This window comes from Nelusetta ayraudi, unplaced genomic scaffold (assembly GCF_046127955.1).
Source record: "Nelusetta ayraudi isolate G7.1 ecotype Tasmania unplaced genomic scaffold, CSIRO-AGI_Nayr_v1 ptg000004l, whole genome shotgun sequence".
Taxonomy (NCBI): Eukaryota; Metazoa; Chordata; class Actinopteri; order Tetraodontiformes; family Monacanthidae; genus Nelusetta; species Nelusetta ayraudi.
In genome coordinates this window covers 9,997,501-10,018,607 of record NW_027466054.1, presented here as the reverse complement: position 1 = coordinate 10,018,607, position 21,107 = coordinate 9,997,501, and the positions used below count along the sequence as shown (strand labels likewise).

The following is a 21,107-nucleotide window of genomic DNA, read 5'->3' as shown; positions in this document are numbered from 1 at the left end:
ACACTTTTTTGTGAAAAGTGAAGCAAAGTAGAGACAAAAAGGAAAGTGGGTGCGTGTGAGTAAAGGTAATTCAATGACATGCTAAAGGCATTATTGTTGTTACGGGTCAGCATTACAGCCAAACTGTGTGGGACCTTTACAGGAGCCGAGTTTGTCAACTGCTCTCTGTTGGCATGCTGTGCTGTGCTGTGCTGTGCTTGAGCTGAGCTGAGGAGGCGGGACCGGAGGGAGGGAAGGAGGTGGGAGGGAGCTCTGGCCGCTGCTGCTGCCGCCGCCGCTGCCGCTGCTGCTCGGGGAGAGGAAGAAAGAGCAACACGGCGGAGCACAAGGTAGGCTGCTAGCTGAGAGGGCAGCATGGCGGGGCTTCATGACTTCCAACAAGGCAGCCACTGTCACAGGAAAACGTGGATCAATATACTATTAGGAATACTACAGTTGCTTTCGCCATGCATACAGCACGGAAGAGCGCAGCTGCAAGGTGAGTGCTCGCCTTTTATCTGCCGTTTTTTTCGGTGGCTTTTTACCTTCACGTCAACGCGGACGTTTAAAAAAAGAAGGAAAGGCAAAAGGGGGGGGGGGAAAAGACTGAACTGGGCTGGCTTGACACTCCCCGATAAAGTAGCGACATAAAATAGCGTCCAATGTTACCATTTAAATCAAAATGTGCGTGAAATTTCAGCGCTTGTTCGTATTTTAGTTTTTACGGAGAGGAAAGCCAGCGTTTAGTCAGTTCGCTAGTCCATGCTAGCTACCAGCAGTCCTGCTGCACTGTCGCTTCAACGTAAAGATAACTTGTGGGCAGGGAAGTAAGACCTTATCGCTACTTAAAACGAATACTTGGCGACTTCTGTTGCCGCTGTGACATGGCTGAACAATATTGAAAATAAACGCCGCGACAGCCAAATGAGTAGGCGAGTGTTGTGCAGTGACGAGGCTGCCGTGTTTTTCTAAGTTGGCTAGCCACCGAGCTAACCTGGGTGCTAAACGCGCAGCTAGCGAACAGCCTTTGTCAGCCTGCCTATGCCAAGTCATTTCCTCACTTGTCCCTCCGATTATCTACGCCGCCTCGCTTTGTTAATTTGAAATGACCAGTCTCGGTAAACGGTGAGTTTAGTAGTTTTTGTGTCGGTACATTTCCAGTTTGTTTATTTATTTATTTGTTTATTTATCTTTGCAAGTTGTGTATTTTCTTGGCTAATATTTTCTGTTAATTACTTGTTCCCAAAAAGCCTTGAGTCAGATGTCCCCCAGCGTGGTCGAGGTCTGGCAACCAGAGGATGCGGACCCATTCGTCCCGCTCCAGGTAATCATAACATCTCTCCTGTGTTTGTAACAACAAAGGCCGATTTTGTGCGTTTGCCAAATCTGCTAAACGCTCGTTTGCAGCCAGTTGCATGACCACGTGTGCGGGTGGGTCTATTGTGTTTTCCCTCCGTTTGCATCATTGCAATGTGTGCATCTTATGTATGATTTTTTTTTAAAAATTCATACTCAAACATCATAAGTTCTGCACTCTGCCTTATTGCTAATGTCTAATTTATTATTTATTTATTTATGTACATTTCTTGCCTTTTGCAATGTGCCTACTTCCTAATTGGAAAGAAACCAGTGCAGAGGGCCATCTGCCATGTGGCTCCTCCTTATTTTCTTTTGTACATAGTGTACATTGTGGAGTTCACCCAGTTGTACACACCAGAGCATGCCAGGAATGAGCCACCCTGACTTCTACTTAGTGGCTTCTGCAAACATCACTACTTTGCTCACACTTCCTCTTCTTTAGTTTTAAATGCAGTTCAGTCGGATGCCGGGCAGGAATGACTTTTAGGAGTGCAATACTTGAAACTTTTTTGCAAGTATTTTCAGGTGGGTGCGCGGCGACGATTATGTAATCCATGTGCAAGTCGAAAAACAAACAGCTGGAGTGTTGACTGATGAACCGTCATGGGGTCAACAGCTGACTGTCATGTCACCTGAGGGGGGTGTGGCTGCGCCTGAAGGCTTAACAAGCTCTGGCCATATAGTTCCTTTGAAGGAAGCTCATTTGATGCATTAAGATGTGTTTGGTTTTGTGTGAAAGATGGGAGGCTGCCTTGTTGGAAGCTTATTGCTGTTTACAAGGTCCTCGCAGTGTGTTGTTTCTGTAATTGCCTTGCCCTCATGTTCAGCGTTCAGAGTGCCTAACGGTGTCAAGTAGAGTCACAACATCAAGCACGCGGTAATGCATCTTTATCACGCTGATTCAAATGGGAAAGTTGCAAGTCTTTTTGAAAAGATGAGATTATGAAAAGTCTGTTCGCCTTAAACCTATGTGTGGTCTACACAAGATAATGTGTGCTGCATTTTGAAATGAAAAACACTCACACTGGCTTACTTATTTATATCTGTTTAGCATTATTTTTATAATATCCACTTTTCTGTTGTGGTCCCCTTGGAGCTCCACTGAATCAAATAAATGGGGGAAAAAACAACGTTCATTTAAAATTTGATCATCTTTTATTTGTGCCGACTATTTATTGCCCCGTTTGCTTTGTGGCAGCTGTTCACTTTGTGAGTGCAGCAGTTGCAGAGGAGGGGAACTAGTCTTTTGAGAGGGGAAGAACAAGATGCTGTTGATTATTAGCTGTTAACGTCCGTGGTAGAGCTGCCGAGTGAACGCGAACATTATTGCTTGTCTAGGGTTTCAACTGAAGACGCACTTCTCTCCAGTTACCTTTTTTATTACCTTTTTAAACTTTGCCTTTGAATTTTTTTTACATTCAGTTGCATTTCATTGCAACGCTCCTCATGACTGTCTTCCAAAAGGTTTCGGACGTTAACGCAGCAGCCGTCTGTGCTCTTTTATTGCACGTTAAATGTGACGTGTCAAAATTCTGATGGTTGACACCGGGGGAGCCGAGGCTCGAGGCCCGCAGAACGTGGTCAAGGTGTGCTGATGTGTGCCAGTGTGCGGACGTGTTTCTCCCGCTGCCGCCCAAATTGGCAGATGGCAGAATGGTTGACATAGTTAGGTGTCATGTTTAGATAGGCGGTGGTGAATGGAGCGACTGTCTCAGTTACATGGTCCCTGTGAAATAGAGCATGACATGGGTGCCTTCTATAGTGTCGTGCTGCTGGTCAGCTGGTTGAGTCGTGCACCGTTTGTTGCCGTGGGCACTCAGAAGTGGTGATGCAGGAGACTCTGTGTCATGCGCCCAAGCACAGCACAAATCTAATCAGGGATCTAATTTGGGCAGCGGAAGAAATGCGAAGATGTAGTTAATATTCCATATGTTAATATGTCCTTTTTTTAAGTTAAAATCTTCACTCCATACCTCTATGCACTTGATAAATTTAGCACATTTTTGGGTTGATTTTCCAAAGACACTGGTGCATCAAGACATATTTCGTTAAGATGAGATTCATCTTGGTATTGATGTTTGTGATTTAGCTCTTTCATTCTTCAGTCTCTTAAGTCAGGTGTGTGTGTGTGTGTGTGTGTGTGTGTGTGTGTGTGTGTGTGTGTGTGTGTGTGTGTGTGTGTGTGTGTGTGTGTGTGTGTGTGTGTGTGTGTGTGTGTGTGGTTTGAAACACTACTGTTAGTCAAACTATCCCCTGGAGATGCCACACAGCACCATCATTTGGTACTTACCACAATTTGATACTTATCTCAATTCGCCGACTTTGATCTTTGTTGCATTGTGACCTTTGCTCAGACAACCGTAGAAGCTGCCAAGCCTGAGACATTGCTGTTTTAAACATACATTAGCTCCTCATGGTGTCTAAGGTGTGCTTTGACTTGACACTTGTTTATTATATCAAAGAGACTCAATTTTATGCTGCAGTCCATTCCACATCCTGCATTTCTTATTCTGCATCCTCATCTTAAATGTGTCCTTATGTTTTAAGATGGTCAGAATTGATCGTCTGAATATCCAAAGCTAATCTGTCCAGGCCGTGAATGGTGCACTCCCCTTACTACAACAATAGTAAATGTTTTTACTGCCCGTGTGAAATGCTGTGTCTTGATTTTAGAGTCATCCAGGAAACCGTGTTCAGTCAAAGGTGACAAGCTATCAGTGTTTGTAAGTCTTGCCAAGTGCAAGGAGAACACGTGCTACAACCACAAACAAATGGATGAAGTTCATTCTTTCAAGTAAATATGTTTTTATTTAATGAATCTGCTGTATCTAAAGTTTCATTTTATTGCAGAGGCACAAAGATGTTTTCTGGTTTGTTCTCTAATCTTGGGCATTTCTGTTTTCAATCCGTAATTCTAAAGTCACTCCTTGAAAAACGCAGGGAGAAAGAAACTGCATGTGTGTGTTTTCATTCTACTGTAAACTCTGCCAACACTGGCAGAAATTGCTGCTTGCTGTCGAACCTTTGGACGCAGGCTGGAGAGACTTGAAGCTAGTTTTTTGTTTTTCTCCGAGCAGGTTTAAATTTTTTTTTAGCTGTGGCAACCTGAACATTTATTAAGCGAAATCACATGAAGTGCAGGAGCTGCTCGAATATGAAGGAATACAATGGCAGTAAAATGTGATAAAACGGTTAAGTCTTGTAGCGGATGTGCCAAACCTTTATGATCTCGTCATGATCACAGATGCCACGCTTCTGACAACAACAAGTAGTTTTACATCCCACACATGCTGCTGATATTTTTCCTGAACCTGAATGCTTTTTTCCTTTACAGCCACATTGACTGACATTATTTATTTCATGTACAGATGGAGAAGGACCGAAGAAAAGATGGTCTTCCACAAGAAGACAGGTAACCATTTTTCTTTCTTTGTCATGCGTGTGGTCCGGTCGAGCCTCCGCTTTAAGGTGTTGCTTTTTGTCTTCACACATTTGTAATGTGTGTAAACTAGCAGCCCCGGACAAGAAGGCAAAAGAGACATCGAGGGCCACTTGCACACACTTGAAATACTTTCCAAAAATGTTTACAGCCGCAGGAAGTTGGTGAAAAGTTTCCACCTGCTCCCGAGCTGCACCAGGGAATATGTGAGTCTTTCCACTGAGCCACATAATTGCAGCAAACCCAGACGCAACATGCAGATTGCATCATGCGGAAGTGTTTTCTCTCATATGGTATAAACGACGGAATGACCGCTGGGCTGTGGCCTTCCTTGTTTTTGGTTCCAGCAAATCAAAGTGGAAAAACAATTTGCACCCCCACTCCACCCACCCCCACATAAAAAGTGCTCTAAATTAATTTTGTATAATTAAAGACATGCTCTTTTGTGAGGCCCAGTACAAGGTTTATTTAATGTACGCAGCTTTGCTGTAGTTGTGGCCAGACATGTTTTTGTGTTTCACGCAGACAAATGAGGTGGTGTGGTTTCAGCATAACGGGGCCCACAGTGTTTTTTTTTTTTTATAAAGGCATTTTAAAGTCCTGCCTTGTATTCAGCCCATGATGTTTATGTTGGTGAATCAGGGGGTGTGTGACAGAGAGGGGGAGAGAGAGAGAGTCTGTTTGGGGGCGTGTGTTACAGAGGGACAGAACAAAATTCCTGCCTAATTTTAGAACTCCTTGAAAGAAGAAAAGCAGGAGAGCTCTGTGTCTCCCAGTCGTTTCTGCTCCTGCAGAAAATCTTCTCACGCGTACAAAATTAAACTTTTTTTTTTGTCTCACAATGACTTGCTCAGGGACTTATATTGGTTTTGCCTGTTTAGTGATGATAAATATATTGAGTGGTAGTCTATATTTTGTTCTTCCTGTTTGTCTTGTCCAAGTATAAATGTTAAAGTCTAGCCTGTCATACCTGAATTGTCCGAGTGTTTTACACACACGCACGCACGCACACACACACACACACACACGTGCACCAGACATTCCGGGCATGCAAGCTTTTACCCAATAAAGTAATGCACAAATGTGCTGATCTCTGCTACACTTTATTACTCCCATAACTTTTATTGCAGTTCCCTCAGTTGGCACATTCAGATACGATATAACCACGTGCTACCATGTGACAGAATCACGGCGTTCATATACAATGAGTTTGATGTTTCACCCTGAGAAATTACGTTTGTTGTAGTCTGGGGAAAAAAAGAGCACCGCTCGCTATTTCAGAGGTGATATTTTCCCGCTCTGTGCTTTCCTACCTCCTTTTCCTCAGTCTGCTAAAGGCTTATCTGGCTTATCTGCATCAAGCGGTGTAGTACTGAAACGCTGCTGTGCTTCTTTCTAAAGTGACAAGCTTTCAGTCTTGCTGTAAAGCCGCGAGCCAGCTGTTAATAAACAGTGTGAGAATCTGGCTATTTATAAGTGCGGGGAAGTGTCGGGCCGAGGAGGTTTCTCAGTGCTAGTTGACCCTGGGACCCCTCCAGAGCTGCGGCTGCGGCTGAGGCCTCTCCTGCTTGGGTTATCGGGTGCTTAGCAGGCCTGCCATCACTCGTCTGGAGCCCGAGCAGCGTTGCAGGATGCAGATAGGAGGGTTTGTCCGCTGAGTGCGTCTCGTCCGCTCTTCCCTTAGCTAAATAAACTTACTGGCCACTTTTTTAAATTATTTGAAGTTCATGTAGTAGCAGCACCACGCTGGTGACTGTGCCACGTGTTTTCCATTCCTCTGCTGCTCTCGCTGCAGTGTCTCTCCCTCTCCCCGCTCCTCCCCAGACATATGCGGCAGCGCAGTGTGGACAGCCAGTTGACCTGAGCCCTCCTCTGGTTCTAACCTCTCCCCTGGAGCACGACTGAGGTCACGGGCAACATCAACTTTATTTGAGTTAGATCCAGGGGATCAAATAGCGTCAAACATAACTTGTTATTTTAGAACTGTGGCAGTAGACGGAACCCTTGGACCACCACGCGGTGTGACATGTGGAGAGGCTGAGTTTTTCTTAAAGGGCAGCCGCTGTCAAAAGCACACTGGAAACGTTTCACTTGCTAATAGACTCACTCTGGGGGTTTAAACATTTTCTTTCATTTTAAGTATCCGTGTGTTTTTAAAGATCTCACTTGAAAAACTTTTTTTCATCCCAGAGGTGACAGAGCGCACAGCGTTTATGAAACGGCAGCGGGGGAAAAAAACTTCCACTGTTGTATTTATTGTTGTTCTCGACAAAGCATTTCATACGAGCCTTCGATGGGCCAACAACAACGCCACCGGCAACAATAAATGTCTTGACCTTGGAACATGTGATCAAAGTGTCGGATTCATCTCACAGAGATGCCACACTTCAATACTGGTTGGCAGCGTCAATTTAACACGTTGCGTGGTGTGAGAGACGCCCCAGAAGAGATGCACAGTGTGCTGCTGCTTGCGTTTGCTCATCTTGTTCGTCTGATAAGTTCCAGATATGTGATTACCAAGACACAGTGAAGAAAGACAGTGTCAGCACAAAAGCTCTGTGAAAGGACGGTGCTGTGTTTGCTCGTTTTGTGTTTTTCTTTTAATCCATCAGTTGAAAACTGAACCCGATGTTTGATGCTTGGGGTCGATCTGTCGTGTTTCGTTGTTGCCTGTGCTGACTTGCACTGCTTTTGTATCCAGTTAAATTGTTCATATATTTCATCTGTAGTGTCTGAGATGAGAGACGCCGCCATCAGTTGTTGTTGGGTAATCGGCCACATTAGCCAGTAGGTGCTGACGGTGAGGGGTATTCCCTCAGCCACACTGTTAGAGTTTTACATTATCATGTTTCACAGCTGATCTGTATCATAAAAAAATCAGACTCGCAGAATTGGATGCTGCAGAATTTTAAACGGCCTCTCTAGAAGCGACGTTTTGTTCTGGCAAAAACACATTCAGGCTCTGCGCAAATATTTCTCTCTTGTTGAGGTTATATTTACACTCCTTTTGCAATGGCCGTGTCAACCTCTATTAGCAAGTTGTTTGCCAAAGGAAATTATTCATCGAGTCAACTTTGCAATGGGTGAACTTCTCCACTTTACTTCAACCTGAAGTACAATTGGAGACGAGAGAGCCGGTCCTCCCTTCTCAATTTGAATGGTCTTGCTTTGCTGGCTCAGACGGAGAGGTTGAGTGCCCTCAGCGGAAGGAAGGCGGAGGGGTTGCTGAGGTGTTGCCAAGCTTTGACATCATCCTTTTTCAATTTCTGCTGTGTCAGCGCTGACCCTCTTTTCATTTTTACTTCCCTCAAAGCTCGAAAAGGCTGCAGAGAACCGTCAGCCAGTTTGGCCGAGAAGTGACTCATGTTGGAATTTGATTGTATTAAACGGACAGCAAGAGAAATTGTTTAAGAAATGTAAATAACGTGTTGATTCATTGTGTTCCGTGACCTCCAAGTCGTTGACTGATCTTCTGTTCTTCCCTCTACCAGCGCATCCTCATATTCGCGGGACAGTGGGAGGCCCCTGCATTTCCAGCCCCCTGCGCTGGATTTTGGGACGCAGTGAGTGTTTCAGTGTCTCTTCAGTGTTTCTCTGCGCTATGTGACATGCTGCAACAAGCACGGATGTTGTTTATTTTGCACTGAAAAAGATGAAACTGTTCACACACACCCACACCCAATAACAAGGTCTACGTCACTCAGCCCAACTCCACCGACTAAATTTAAACCCAGTCAAAATAAGATGGCGGGGCACAGACGTCAGGAAGGGCAGATTTCTGAACAGACAGCCAGGATGTCCAAGTAAGGCAGTTTGCCCCCTTTTTCCCATCATGCACTCTGAGACAAGAGAGTGATCAGGGTTAAGAATGTCGCTGCTGCCCCACTCCAGAACATTCCGTATCGAATGTATTGCCTTGCACCAGAATCAATGTTGTTTCAGCTAAAAACAAATACACACATACAGTACAATGTGTGCTCAGTAGTATTAGTCGTTTTCAGAAAGCACCTTTTTCCCTTTGGGAACCTCCTGTTCACTGTTCTGAACGATAACTTGGCCTGAAGATGTGGCTGAAGATTGCAAGTAGAAAAGAAATGTAGGAAACGCTAATTACATAATTGCCTTTCGTGCTTGCACAAACATTTTGGGGAATCTGCAGCTGAACAATGTGGTGCAAGAGCAAGCCCTCTGCGATTCTTTTCATGAAGAAAATTCAGAGTGACCATGAAACCAAATTATTCCACACTTGATTCATTTTATGGCTCGAGAGAACAAGAAGGAATGTTTAATTTAACCACCACGTCTCATGATTCAGTTTCTTTGGCCTGCACGTCTTTTGGCTTGAGAGAAAGTGAAGTTGATCTCTGGGGCAAAAAGGAAGTGAAAGATGTTTCTGTTTCGACTGGATTGGAACGTCTCTAGTGAAGAGGTCAAAGACGTCTAGATGCTGCTGCTTTACTGTGAACCGTCTTCAAAAAAATTGCTTTCATAAATTAATTCTAATGTTTGAAAACTTTGCAGCATTTATGGGTTCCCAAGTTGCAAGAGTTGCATCTTATCAGCCATAAAATAACGACTGTTTAGCCAAACCCAAGTCAGTTGGTTAGTGTTCAGGAGGAGAGATAAAAAAAAAAAGGTTTTTCACACACAAAATAAAGTGGCTTTGCTGTAGTATCTCTCCTACAAACTCAATGTGCACCATATCAATAATTGATAATGGCTGCGTTGTAAAATGATTAAATTGCAGAACGTGAATAAAGGTCACAACTGTTGTTCCCGACCTCAACAGCCTTTTGCAATAAAGGACTCATTTAATTCAGAATGTAACCCACATGGGAATTTCTCATAACGAAATGCAAAGCAACACAATTAGGCACTATTCCCCTGTGTGAGGAGGCAGCGAGTCAAAACGGCCGGTGCGCTCACCAAAGGGCATTAAGTTACGAGCTGCTTTGGAAAAGGCCAAGTTTTGAATAATTTGTCACCCAGGAGGAGGGCTGTGTGTAATGGTTTGCAGCAGACCTGGCCGAAGGCAGAGCGCCGCTCGTGCTACTGCTGTAACACAAAGCCTCTTAACAACCTTCCCCATGTCCTTATTTGTGTATGTGGTTTCACTTCTGACGGGCCTTTTTTAGACTGCGCCCCTGCAGCTCAGGCTTAAAATCGTCTCAGGTCAAAGACAAACTGCTCATTTTTCTCAGCAGTTAGTTTTTCATATTATCAGAAGACTCTTATTTTTGCCGTCACTACCAGGAGTAACTTATCTAATTGCCCAACTCAATGTTTCTCTCAGGTTGGCTGTGTCGGCTTGTGCAGGGTGCATTAAAAGAAGGGGAACGTGATGTTCCTCATCAGTGTATTTAACAAAACTAGTATCAAACATTAACGTCACCTACCGAGAAGACTCAGCTTTTAGCCGCTGTTTTTTTTCTCCCCTTTTCTCTTTCACAGTAGCCGTTTTAGTGAGAAGAAGTGTGGTTAGCACAGCTGCTCCTGTGCTGCTGATCACGGTTCTGTTCTATTTAGCTCACAAAGAGTCTTGCAGCGTTCTTTTGTGCCTAAATGGATATTAACCCCGATTAATTTTGCATATATCTAATATTTACACAGAATACTGCCTCTCGCTGCAGAAGTTGTGGTATCAGTCAACTTTTTAAAACACGCTGCCATTCTTCCATGCATTTTAAAATGTCACACGGCCATAAAAGTGATGTATGCCACTTTATCTGCAGTCTAAATATTTCCTGTTGTAGCAGCTAACTGGATGTTATTCATGTGGGAATCACGTATTGCTCTTCAATTTGAAGGACCATGCTTCTTTGGGGATGTGTTTTTCCATGTCTTTTTTTCTCTTTTCTTTTTTGGAAGTGCTCCGCATGTGATACTTTGCTGTCTTGCAGGCCGCTGGGGCTGGCGAGAGCTGAAACCATATATATACACAACCCCAGCCAGGAAGTTCCTGTGACGCTGCTGTCCATGTTTACAACCAGCAGACATTTTTACATACCTTTCTCTCACAGAAGAGTAAGTGTTCGCGTGTGCAGGCTTATCTTGTCGTTCTTTTAACTAAACCTGTTGAACTAATGAAACGTCTGCGTTTGTTGCCAGGTGATTCCACCCAGAGGGAAGGCATCTTTTAAACTTATCTTCCTCCCGTCTGAGGAGGGCAACGTTGAAAACACATTATTTATAAACACATCTGCCCACGGACTCCTGTCATACCAGGTCAGTTCCATCAAAACATTATACATCATCATTCATTTATTTGGAAAAAAAAACAAAAGCCAAAATAGCGACATGCATTTCCACCTCCCCCTCATGCACGAAATGAACCCAAGCTATTTGGTACAGTTGCTGAAGCCACAGCCTGCAGGTGCTGACATTGACAGTTTGTTTACCCACTAACTTAACTTAGTGGGGCCTCACTGTCGATTGTGTCACACTTTATTGTGACACAGTCTAAATTGTAAATGCTTTTTTTTTGCCCAGCTTGTGATATGTATGCATGTTCATAAATGGACAAAAGCACATCTTTTTTAATATGCATATACATATATATATATATATATAAAGCCGTAAATGTTAATCAAGGTCAACAGACCCATGTTTGCTCTGGTGGAGAAGTAGGACTTTCAGTGTTAACGCACTGTAGTCCAGAGTTCAGTGCCATAAAAAAATGCCACAAGTTCCTTTTTTGGCTTCCTAAATGACCATATTACTTCAGTTCAGTTGGCCATCCTGTAATACATCCAAGCAGCATTTCTAAAAGATAACTTTTCTTTCTCCAGGTGTTTGGTGTGGGAGCTCACAGAGGCTCATTAAAATCTGTCCAAAGGCAGGACAATCTGCTAATATTCCCTCACATACAGAGCATTAAGTTGACCCAAACTCAGGTATGTGTTGGCTGTCTGTGTGTTGCATTGTGCAAGTATCATACTGCCTAATGGCTCATCATTGGAAACAGCTGATATTCCCTTCCCTACCAGACTGCATTAAACAAGCAGCTCCATACATACTCACTCAGACACACACCAACCAGACCTTGCTGTGGCTGCGTTATTGGACTTGGTTTTTAAGCCTGCAGTCTATGTAAATTATTTCACAGAACATAATTTGTACTTCCAAATGAGTGTTTTGGAAAAATAAATATTTGCAGTTTAACCAGGTTAAACCAAGTTTAACCATTCTTTGTTTAAACTGTGTACATTTTGTTGCAGCCTTTCGAGTTTTACAAATGTTAAAAGCATGCACATGCACAGAACTGGTGCATGCTTTGAGAAACACGCCGAGACATTAAAAGCGTAATCTGAAAGCAGTGGTCGCCTCCACAACAGGAAGTGGAGTGGTAGTTGCAAAATGTCAGCTTAGCCAAGTGCAGAAAGTCGCTCTCATAATCACTCAGAGTTCTGCCTTTGCTGAATACAGGCCTCTTCCTCCCTGCTAGTGAACTCTGTGTGTCATCAGAAATGGAGTCAACCTCCTAACTGGGCATCTCAAATTGCAATGACTTCTTATAGTTGAATATTATGTGTGTTTCAGTTGTTGCTGAACGTCGCATGCATTTGAAGAGGCGATATAATGCACACCCTTCCTCACACTTACTGTGATCAGCATTTAAGATGCTTTTTTTTTTTTTTAAAGACTGCGAATGCTTGCAAACGTTGTTTAGTTGGTGAGCGTTAGCTGTATTTTAAGTGCTCTGGTTTGAATTGCTTATTAAGCCGTCAGAGCTGCTCTCCTCAAAGCATTGAATTTTTTTTAAATGCAGCACTTAACCAGGTCCACTGGAGCTCTAGTGAGTTACCATGGATAATAGAGGCCAGTGTATTACGTGAAAATTGGAGCCAGCATATTGCATTAGGAGGACTTAACTAAATTCCTTCCTTTTTTCTCATCAGTCTATCATTTTCTCCAGCATGCAAATCGTCTTTTTTCTTTGTTTTTTGTTTTTTCAAGAGAACACATGGAGTCTTAGATGCTTGAATTACTGATTGCATGGTTTGTTTGTTGCAGGAAGATGCTTCCAACACAACAATACTAGGTCTACTCCTGGAGTGCAGCTTACCCAAGAGTGTGTTCAACAATCCTCAGGTACTTCATTTACCTTTTCTTAGACGTTTTCCCACGTAATTGAGTGTTTATGTGAGATTGGGAGGCTGTGGGTTTGAGACCCGCCCAGGTCATAGCAAAGACTTGGAGACTTGGACTTGGAGCGAGGCTTCACGCCAACTCACTGCTCCCTCAGACGATGGGTCCGATGAAAAGGACAGCATTTGCGTCCTTTTTGGCATGTGACAATCAGTGGAACTTCAACCTTTAATGTTTTCATATAAGCAGGCTCAGCTTTGAGAGGAAACTTTGACATTAAACCCTCCCAAACTTGAGGTGAAGCATTTATTCTTACAATGAAAAATCTAATATCGCGTATTAGGTGCTACAAACTAGCCTAGCACAGCAAGACCACTTCAGAATGGTTCAAAATTGAATTGGTCTGGTGCTTTTGTGTTCATGTACCGTGTTTTCCGGACTATAAGCCGCTACTTTTTTCCCACTCTTTGAACCATGCGGCTTATGCAAAGGTGCGGCTTTTCTGTGGATTTTACTTCACCCGCCAGGGGGTGCTTTAGCAGGAAGTGCTAAAGCAATGAAGTGATGAACAGTGACAGGTGGTTTCTGGGTTCAGTGTTCATGAAGCGACTTTAATGGTTCCAGTGCGCATGAAGAAAAAGTGACAGCGGTTCGACGTGTGTTCAGTGGGTTCAGTGCGCAACTTCTCTGTTTTGGCTCTCGTCTGTATGCTCTCTTGTCTTTGTGAGCTCCTGTGCGTCATGACATACCAATTAACCAAGGTGACCAGCGGGACCCCCTCAAACAGGATCCGCGGTGCGAGTCCAGAGTCGCAGGCTCGCAGCCGCCGAACCGATCGGCTCTGCGAACCCGTTTCCTGACGAAACACCTGCGGCTTATAGTCCAGTGCGGCTTGTATATGTTCACATTGGTTTTTTCCCCTAAATTTAGCTGGTGCGGCTTATATTCAGGTGCCCTTTATAGTCCGGAAATTACGGTAACATTGCAGTGGTCGATACCAAAGGATGTATGAAAAAAATGCCACAATTTCTTTCTCTGGTTGGTTGTATGTGCACCTGATTGCTCCTGTGGTTTCCTGAGTGAGTTGTTGTTGTCGTAAGCCTGATGTAGATACAGCAGTGATTGTCCTGGATGGCATTAAGTCCAGCAGACACTAACTATGAAGTGAATTATGGGTTGCCAGGCTACCTGCAAACCTGTCACAGGAAAATTTCTTCAGATTTCACTATAGCCCTCATTAAAACTCCTGGTTGCACCATCACAGCGGTCATTATAAAGGTGATATTTGTTGTTTATTAGAATATTCTTTAAAAAAAAAAATGTTTTACATGTTACTTTGCTGTATATCAGTGAGCCTTCAGCCAGGTTTTAGAATTGCTCGTCTTCCAAGGACCGGGAGGGGAGCAGGAGACCGCGTGTCAAACTTTAAATTGCTCCAGAGCCTCTGTGATGGACGTGATACTCCCTTTAACTGTGTGGTGCAACACTCGTGATGTAAGAGGAGACTGTCGCCACTCTTACTACACACGGCCGTCCTCTCGCTGTTTAGTTAACTGATTGTCTCTACTTCGACCTTCATATCTGGGATCAGCACCTCCCTTTCTCCTCTCTGTGAAAGCACTGAGTCTGTCTGACGCACATACATTAAATACAGGAAGTTAGCGACGGGCTCCATTTCCAGAGATTAGGTTTGCTATTCTCTCCTTGATCTCTGGTGGCACGAAGCCTGGGCGTCTGTCCGCGGGGCCTTGGAGTGCTGATTCACAGCCTGAACCGAGCCCTGGTCTCCAGAGAGATTTGCGCTCGCCCAACACTGATCTGTCAGTGTCAAGAGTGTTAGTCACAGGGCGGGTCGGAGAGTCGGCGGGGGTGTGTCGCTGCCAGTGTGAACCTGTCTGTCAAAGTGCATCGTGCATCTTCATAGAAAAGAGAACAATTAGCACGCAAGTTTCTTTCCATTGTTTTACTTTGTATTGCATTGAGCCCTCACTGGGAAGAAGTTCCCAGTCTCTGTTCCGCCGAGCGTCCGATCGAGATGTTTCACACGCCACTAACTCTTCTCCCTCCTGGTATATGACGAGTGTTCTGTCTCCTCCCTGGTCAGGGGTCGTGCCTGCAGAGCGAGGAGCACCTCAGTCTCCAGATTAATCTGTCAGCGCGTGGCGACCGGCCTGCTGACCTGGACAAACTCAAGCCTTACGTCATTGAGCACATTGTCGTGCTGCTGATGGCCCCAACTGCTGGACTGGCTGCAGCAGGTCAGTCTGGTTGACTCTTCTGATTCTGTGTCAAGAGGCAGATTAGCTGTGGGAATGTGATCAAACAGCACAAAGGCAAAGTCCGGATTAAAACCAATTAAAACCTAAATTATAATTTATTATCTGACTTTCTTTTTATGTAGATGAAATGAAAAAAAGTCTACTTTTAGTATCGAAAAAAATGCGACAGGGGTTTATCTATTTAAACCATCGCTTCCATCATTTCCCCGTAATAGCTTCTTTGACAAAACAAATAAAAACCAAACTGAAACACTGCCGTACCTCTTTAAAAACAAATCTACAAATCATCTTTTTATTTTTTGCAGGGGAACCAAAAATAGGAGTTTATATGTTAAATTCTGGGGCCAAAAAGCTCTTTGTGAAGGTGAGTTGTTTCCCCACTTTTTTTTTGCCATCATTTCGGTAAAAATGGTAAGGTTTTGTAACCCAAACGTGTTTCTGCAGGACATGCAGGTGCTCTCGAAGGTGGAAGCCAGCCTTGAATTCAGCCAAGTCCTGCTGAGATCAGAGGCAAAGAACTTCACTGAAGTGGCTGCGCTTACTTGCAGAGGTGAACTAGCACCATTTTATTATCTTTCTCATCACTTTCCAAATAATTTAATAATCCCCTCCAAGTGTGATTGGTTTTCAGCCAAACATCTTGAAGTGTTTTCAATCACTAATAGCTTTGTTGCGTTGACTAGGTTCGCCGCCTGGGGATGAAAGAAAGTGCATTAGTCATATCACATTGAAAATTCTGGGAAACCAGACAAGCCACTGTTTCCCTGGGCTACATATCACACACAGGTAATGATGATCGAATGTGTCTGCCGATTGATGATTGTTCCTGCTGCCCCCTTGTGTTTTGAATGATGAGAGTGGTGCTAACTCCCCGCCCGGTCTCTCTCTACAGCCTGTTCCACATGAAGCAAAGAGACGCGGACAAAGTGGATCTGTGGCTGACAAACTCCTTCTTGCTTCCCCTCACCGTGCTGAATGTCAGCCTTCCACCCAGGTTGCAGGGGGCGATGAAGGTGCGAAACAAGTTTAAACGCAACAGCTCTGACCACAGAGACCATTCTGGTCGTTTCTCTCTCTGTCGTAGGAATTGGCTCTCAAAGGTCCGGAGTGTAATATTTAGCTTGATTTATGATTTTTATATTGGAAAAAACTTAATATACTGCCCATAAATAGATCAAAGTGTATAATCACAGTACAACACACACACGCATATACATTTACCTAGCAAGGGTTTTGCAGCCAGTTAGTAAGGGATAATATAAGTTCGCCTGAGAGCGCGTTACGTAATTAGTGTGACTGCTTGCGTCTTCAAATAAACCAACGAAGAAGAAGGTTGACGAGATATCCAGGTTTGGGTGTGCAGGCCCCCGTAGTTCACAGAGAGGGAGACGCTGCAATCTGAAATTAAACCACTTGATGTCGCAGTTCCTTCTTCAATAACTCCAAATATTAACACACTTTACCTTTAAGTGTGCAACTGAAGCCTCTGCTGCCCCCTGTCTGCCAGGTGATGAACTTCAGCGGCCCGCTGACGCTTCCCTGGGGCTGCCGGCGCGTCCTGTCGCTGCAGCTGCTCAGCAAGACTCTGCCCATCAACCAGCTGTTCAGCCTGAGCCTGCACACCAGCTTCGGCGCCGTCCTCACCGTCCCCATGTACTTTCGCCCGACTCCCTTCAAGGTAAAAATAGCATTGGATCGTTGACCGCACGCACTGCCGTGTCCATCTGCGAGTCAGATGTGTTGACATTGGTTACGTCCGTCAGCAGGGGGAGGTTGTGTTTGAGGCGGAGCGAGCGTGCGGGCAGCCCTGCTCCCTCCGGTTGTCTGAATCAGGTGAGTTGCCTCTCCGAAAGCCATCCCTCAAAACAACAACAACAACAACAAGTTGCTAATTTCTTACGCATCTGTCACACCCTCCAGGTCGCACCGAGTGGCAGCGTTCCCTCCTCCCAGACTTCTTCTCCTCGTCTTGGACGGTGGACAGTAAACTGGCCGCGGAGCTCTGCTCTCGCTGGCAGAGCAGCAAAGACAAACTGCCCTGCAGGTCACTCTCAGACGCCATCCTTGTCCAGAAGTTTTGTTTCACTTAACTTTAACAGACTTGTCACAAATAACTGACTTTTTTTTCTTCCTTAGGTGGCCGAGGCTCCCTGCAGAGACGTCCTTGCCTCTGGACTTTGGTGCGACGCCTGTCAACGAGAGCAAGGTAGGAAGCTCGGTTATATTTTTTTAAATACGCCTCTGAAATGTCTGTTGGCCGCCGAAAAGAAATGAAGTATATTTTTGGCCGTGTGTCTTTTAGGTCAAGACGTTCACGCTGAAGAATCCCTCCTCATCAGTGGTCTCTGTGGAGATTCGAATCCTGTCCCTGTACGCTGCCCCTCTGGAGGCCTTGGACCTCCTGACAAAATGGTAAAGAAGTGTTCTTTTGTGCCTTGTGCCTCTGCAACACACGGCCTCAATACGTCCTGGTCCCCCCCTCTCTATTATTTTTTGCCAACTGTCCTCTCTTTGTCTTGGTTTGCAGGTTTAATATCAGCCCGCTGTCTGTCAACATCAGCACTACAGAGTTTTCTCTGCTGGATTCTCTTCCCAAGGTAAATCCTCACAACTCTCCTGGTGAAGTTATCCTCTACGTAATGGCTGCCAAATGGCTTTATCAGTTCTTTAAATGCAGATACATATTTCTTCCTCTCCCCATCCATTCAATTCTTCCTCTTTTTTTGTTTTGCAGGCAGGCGAGAGCGAGGAGAACTTGATTGGAAAAGGTGTCTTGCGTCTGCTGCTACAGCCCTGGGAGACCAGAGCGGTCGCTGTAGTGTTCACTCCCTCTGACCACAAGCCCACCACTACCATCCTGATCATCAGGTGAGCCACTGATTATGTTGAGCAGTGGAGTGAATCACCTCTGCTGTGTGTATTCAGCATTAATCTGGGCTTGTAGGACAGTTTAGTATTGGCAAGTTTCATGCCATTGTCCATTGTTGCAGTTGACAGTTTTGTCTCATAGCATTAACCATATGTAAAAAACAAAGTATGACTAAATCTGTGCTTAGTCACTGCATAACAAAACATTCCCACGCGACATGTAGCTGTTATCAGCCAGTACATGTACTCGGTGAATAAAAGCACCCTGTACAATAAATAAATGAGCAAACTACAAGCAGGCTGGTTCCTGTATTGGTATAACCCTTCGATTTAGAAACCATTCAATGGTGTCAAAAATTTTACATAGTGAGAAAAGTGGGAAGTGAGAAAAAAAGTGTTTGAATTTTAGCGCAGTAGTCTGTCATCGCGGCCAGTTTTGGACACACACAAGCCTTCATGTTTGTCAAGTGTGTTGTCTGGAATCCACTTGCAGCATCGGCACATTTTTTAAGAGCATGCCAGTTGTTTTTGCAAGACCCTATTTCATTTTGTACAACTTGTTTTCCAAATGAAAAAAAGTTATTGTTTCATTTCATTGCAGCTTACATTTATATATGTTTTGTATATTCAGTATTATACCTTGGACTATGTATAAGTTTCTAATAGTTATCTTAAAACATATATTAACAGTGTTATCTAGTCCATCTTCCCACCCCCATTTGCAGCTTTTCTTGGGGGTGGTGAGTAAACCTCATTCTCAGTATCGGTAGACGAGAAGTTCCTCTTTTTAGTTCTCTCTGACATTATTTTGGTGAGAAAAAAACCTTAAAAAAAGCTTGAGTTTTTCAGAGGGTTGTGTTGTTGCCAAATATGGTTGATCTGAGGTGTCTCAAGATGCAAATTACCCTGGTAGACTGGCACATGTAGGTTAGGGCTATTTTTTATTTATTTATTTATTTATTTTTAACTTCGAAACACATTTTTTAATAATAATAAATGAGGCCCAGGATGGCATTTAAGTGAAAATTAGTTTTAGTCTCATACTCCTTTGTTTTATCAATATCACAGCTTAAGTGTAATAATAATTTCTTCCTCTTTTCAGGAACAACCTGACCGTCTTTGACATGAAGACGGTGCAGGGCCACGGGGCCAAAGAGCTTCTGAGAGTTGGTGGCAAACTGCCAGGACCAGGAGCCTCACTGCGCTTTAACGTTCCTCAGTCCACATTGATGGAATGTCGCGATGGTGAGACAACGTTTGCGCGTCATGTTTCACTTTATTGCTGTTTTTCCGACAAACGGGAGGATATTAACTGTGAACACTCAGGTGGTTAAGAGTCGCTTCTTTGCTCCCGCAGGCCTGCGCAACAACAAGCCGCTTTTCGCTATCAGGAAGAGCTTTAAGGTGGAAAACGTAGGAGAGCTCCCGCTGACAGTCATGTCAATGAACATAAATGGATACAAGTGTCAGGGGTTCGGCTTCGAGGTGCTGCAGTGTAGCCCCTTCAGTCTCAACCACAACACTTCCGCTGAAATTACTGTTGCGTAAGTGAAACCTGATCTTTTTTATGTTTCTCTCTTGATATTTGCACATGGTGTCACCAAATATAAACCAACACAATTGGCTCTTCCTTCACTCTCTCTCTCTCTCTCTCTCTCACACTCACTAGTCCTTCTGCTCTCTAACGCCGTCTCCCTTCCTTGTGCTCGTCAGGTTCACCCCAGACTTCACCTCGTCATGGGTGATCCGGGACCTCACCCTGGCCACGTCACGTGGCACGTCCTTCCCTTTCACCCTCAACGTGACGCTGCCTCACCACATGCTGCCTCTGTGCGCGCAGGTGGTTCCAGGACCCAGCTGGGAGGAGACCTTCTGGGTGGTCACCCTCATCTTCACATGGTCAGCAGTGCCACAAAGTGCTTTTCACAGTCACAGTTGAAAAATGTACACCTTTGAAAGGAAGTTATATAAGCTGAACTTTAAACTGTATTTGTTTTTGTTTTTTGTCTCTATTTAGTAATAAATACTTTTTTACCCGTATTGCTTTAAGTATATTCTTATATATTTGACAACCATTCTAAGGGTAGGAAAACCAAATTACTTTTAGTGTACTGTGAGTATACACTTATGTATTTATGGACAGCTTGTTATGCTTTTTACCAATGTAAAAATCATGAAACTTTTTTACACGGTGTATGTTTTTACTCTAACAAATTCACTCAAAGCATCTTTTGTTTTGTGTCTTAGCTTTTCCCTGTTTGGCGTGTGTCTGATGGCCTCCTATCAGGCTCAGTACATTCTGAACGAGTTCTCCACACCCAGCGTTCGGAGTAACCACAACTCTGTCTTGTCCCGGGACAACGGCCCTGCCAACAGCAATTTCACACCCAACGGGGTCAGGTATGTCCACTTAGTCTTGTCTGACTTATTTTTTTACATTGTTCTTTTGTATTTGCTGATGGGATATTCAGCCGCTGTCTTCTCTCCCTCCCCCAGTAAAACAAAGGGAAGCTGTAAGAGCTACGTGGAAACGTGTCACACCTCAGACAAAGGTAAGGGGCGTGGCTCTCCAGCCCTGGCCAACAGCCCTGCCCAGCGTCCCCAGTCCTCCAAGAAAGCCTCGTCGGCCACTCCGTCTCAGACCCAGAGGAAGCACAAGGTTTCCCTGTATTACTCCAAATACAAGTCCAGTGTGTCGACGGTCACGGCTGGCGCCGCGACAATGGACGAGGAGCCGGAGGAGCTGACCCCAGACCAGCTGCACACCCCGGACTCCGATGTCTGCAACAACAACGAGCCGGCTTTCATCAGCGAGCTGGACAAGAGCGCGCCGACAGACTTTAAAGACGAGCCCCACGGCACCGTGGAAGACAGAGAGCCAGCAGCCGTTACGTTTCCCATGGAAATACCTGCCGGCTTCCCAGAGAATGTCACACTGAGTCCAGGACCTCGACCGGGCCTGTTACTGTGCAGCCCTGTGGAAAAGAGCTGCACTGTGCACTTTGCAGAGAAGATCAACTCTGACAAAAGGGACAACTTTGCAATTGAGGTAATGCACTGAATCCATCCAAGTTAGTTATTCATCTACTGAGACC

The 21,107-nt window shown here is 44.5% G+C and overlaps 1 protein-coding gene across 3 annotated transcripts in view; it reads left to right on the top strand.

The window, feature by feature from the left end:
* Nucleotides 1-279: 279 nt before the first annotated feature.
* Nucleotides 280-21,107, top strand: part of tmem131l (transmembrane 131 like) — a 25,625-nt gene continuing 4,797 nt past the window's right edge. Inside the window, exons 1-25 of one of the 3 annotated variants that reach the window (XM_076033769.1) lie at nucleotides 280-478; nucleotides 1,230-1,303; nucleotides 4,707-4,750; nucleotides 8,269-8,340; nucleotides 10,678-10,801; nucleotides 10,886-11,002; nucleotides 11,566-11,670; nucleotides 12,791-12,868; nucleotides 14,970-15,123; nucleotides 15,450-15,508; nucleotides 15,589-15,694; nucleotides 15,828-15,930; nucleotides 16,037-16,157; nucleotides 16,652-16,822; nucleotides 16,908-16,977; nucleotides 17,065-17,188; nucleotides 17,281-17,350; nucleotides 17,447-17,556; nucleotides 17,672-17,741; nucleotides 17,879-18,012; nucleotides 19,115-19,257; nucleotides 19,370-19,556; nucleotides 19,726-19,911; nucleotides 20,260-20,412; nucleotides 20,509-21,061. In XM_076033769.1, the coding sequence (XP_075889884.1) occupies nucleotides 355-478; nucleotides 1,230-1,303; nucleotides 4,707-4,750; nucleotides 8,269-8,340; nucleotides 10,678-10,801; nucleotides 10,886-11,002; nucleotides 11,566-11,670; nucleotides 12,791-12,868; nucleotides 14,970-15,123; nucleotides 15,450-15,508; nucleotides 15,589-15,694; nucleotides 15,828-15,930; nucleotides 16,037-16,157; nucleotides 16,652-16,822; nucleotides 16,908-16,977; nucleotides 17,065-17,188; nucleotides 17,281-17,350; nucleotides 17,447-17,556; nucleotides 17,672-17,741; nucleotides 17,879-18,012; nucleotides 19,115-19,257; nucleotides 19,370-19,556; nucleotides 19,726-19,911; nucleotides 20,260-20,412; nucleotides 20,509-21,061 (3,252 nt within the window). In that variant the 5' untranslated portion in view covers nucleotides 280-354. The remainder of the gene's footprint in view (nucleotides 479-1,229; nucleotides 1,304-4,706; nucleotides 4,751-8,268; nucleotides 8,341-10,677; nucleotides 10,802-10,885; nucleotides 11,003-11,565; nucleotides 11,671-12,790; nucleotides 12,869-14,969; nucleotides 15,124-15,449; nucleotides 15,509-15,588; nucleotides 15,695-15,827; nucleotides 15,931-16,036; nucleotides 16,158-16,651; nucleotides 16,823-16,907; nucleotides 16,978-17,064; nucleotides 17,189-17,280; nucleotides 17,351-17,446; nucleotides 17,557-17,671; nucleotides 17,742-17,878; nucleotides 18,013-19,114; nucleotides 19,258-19,369; nucleotides 19,557-19,725; nucleotides 19,912-20,259; nucleotides 20,413-20,508; nucleotides 21,062-21,107) is intronic. The other 2 variants (XM_076033760.1, XM_076033752.1) reach the window with 2 other exon arrangements.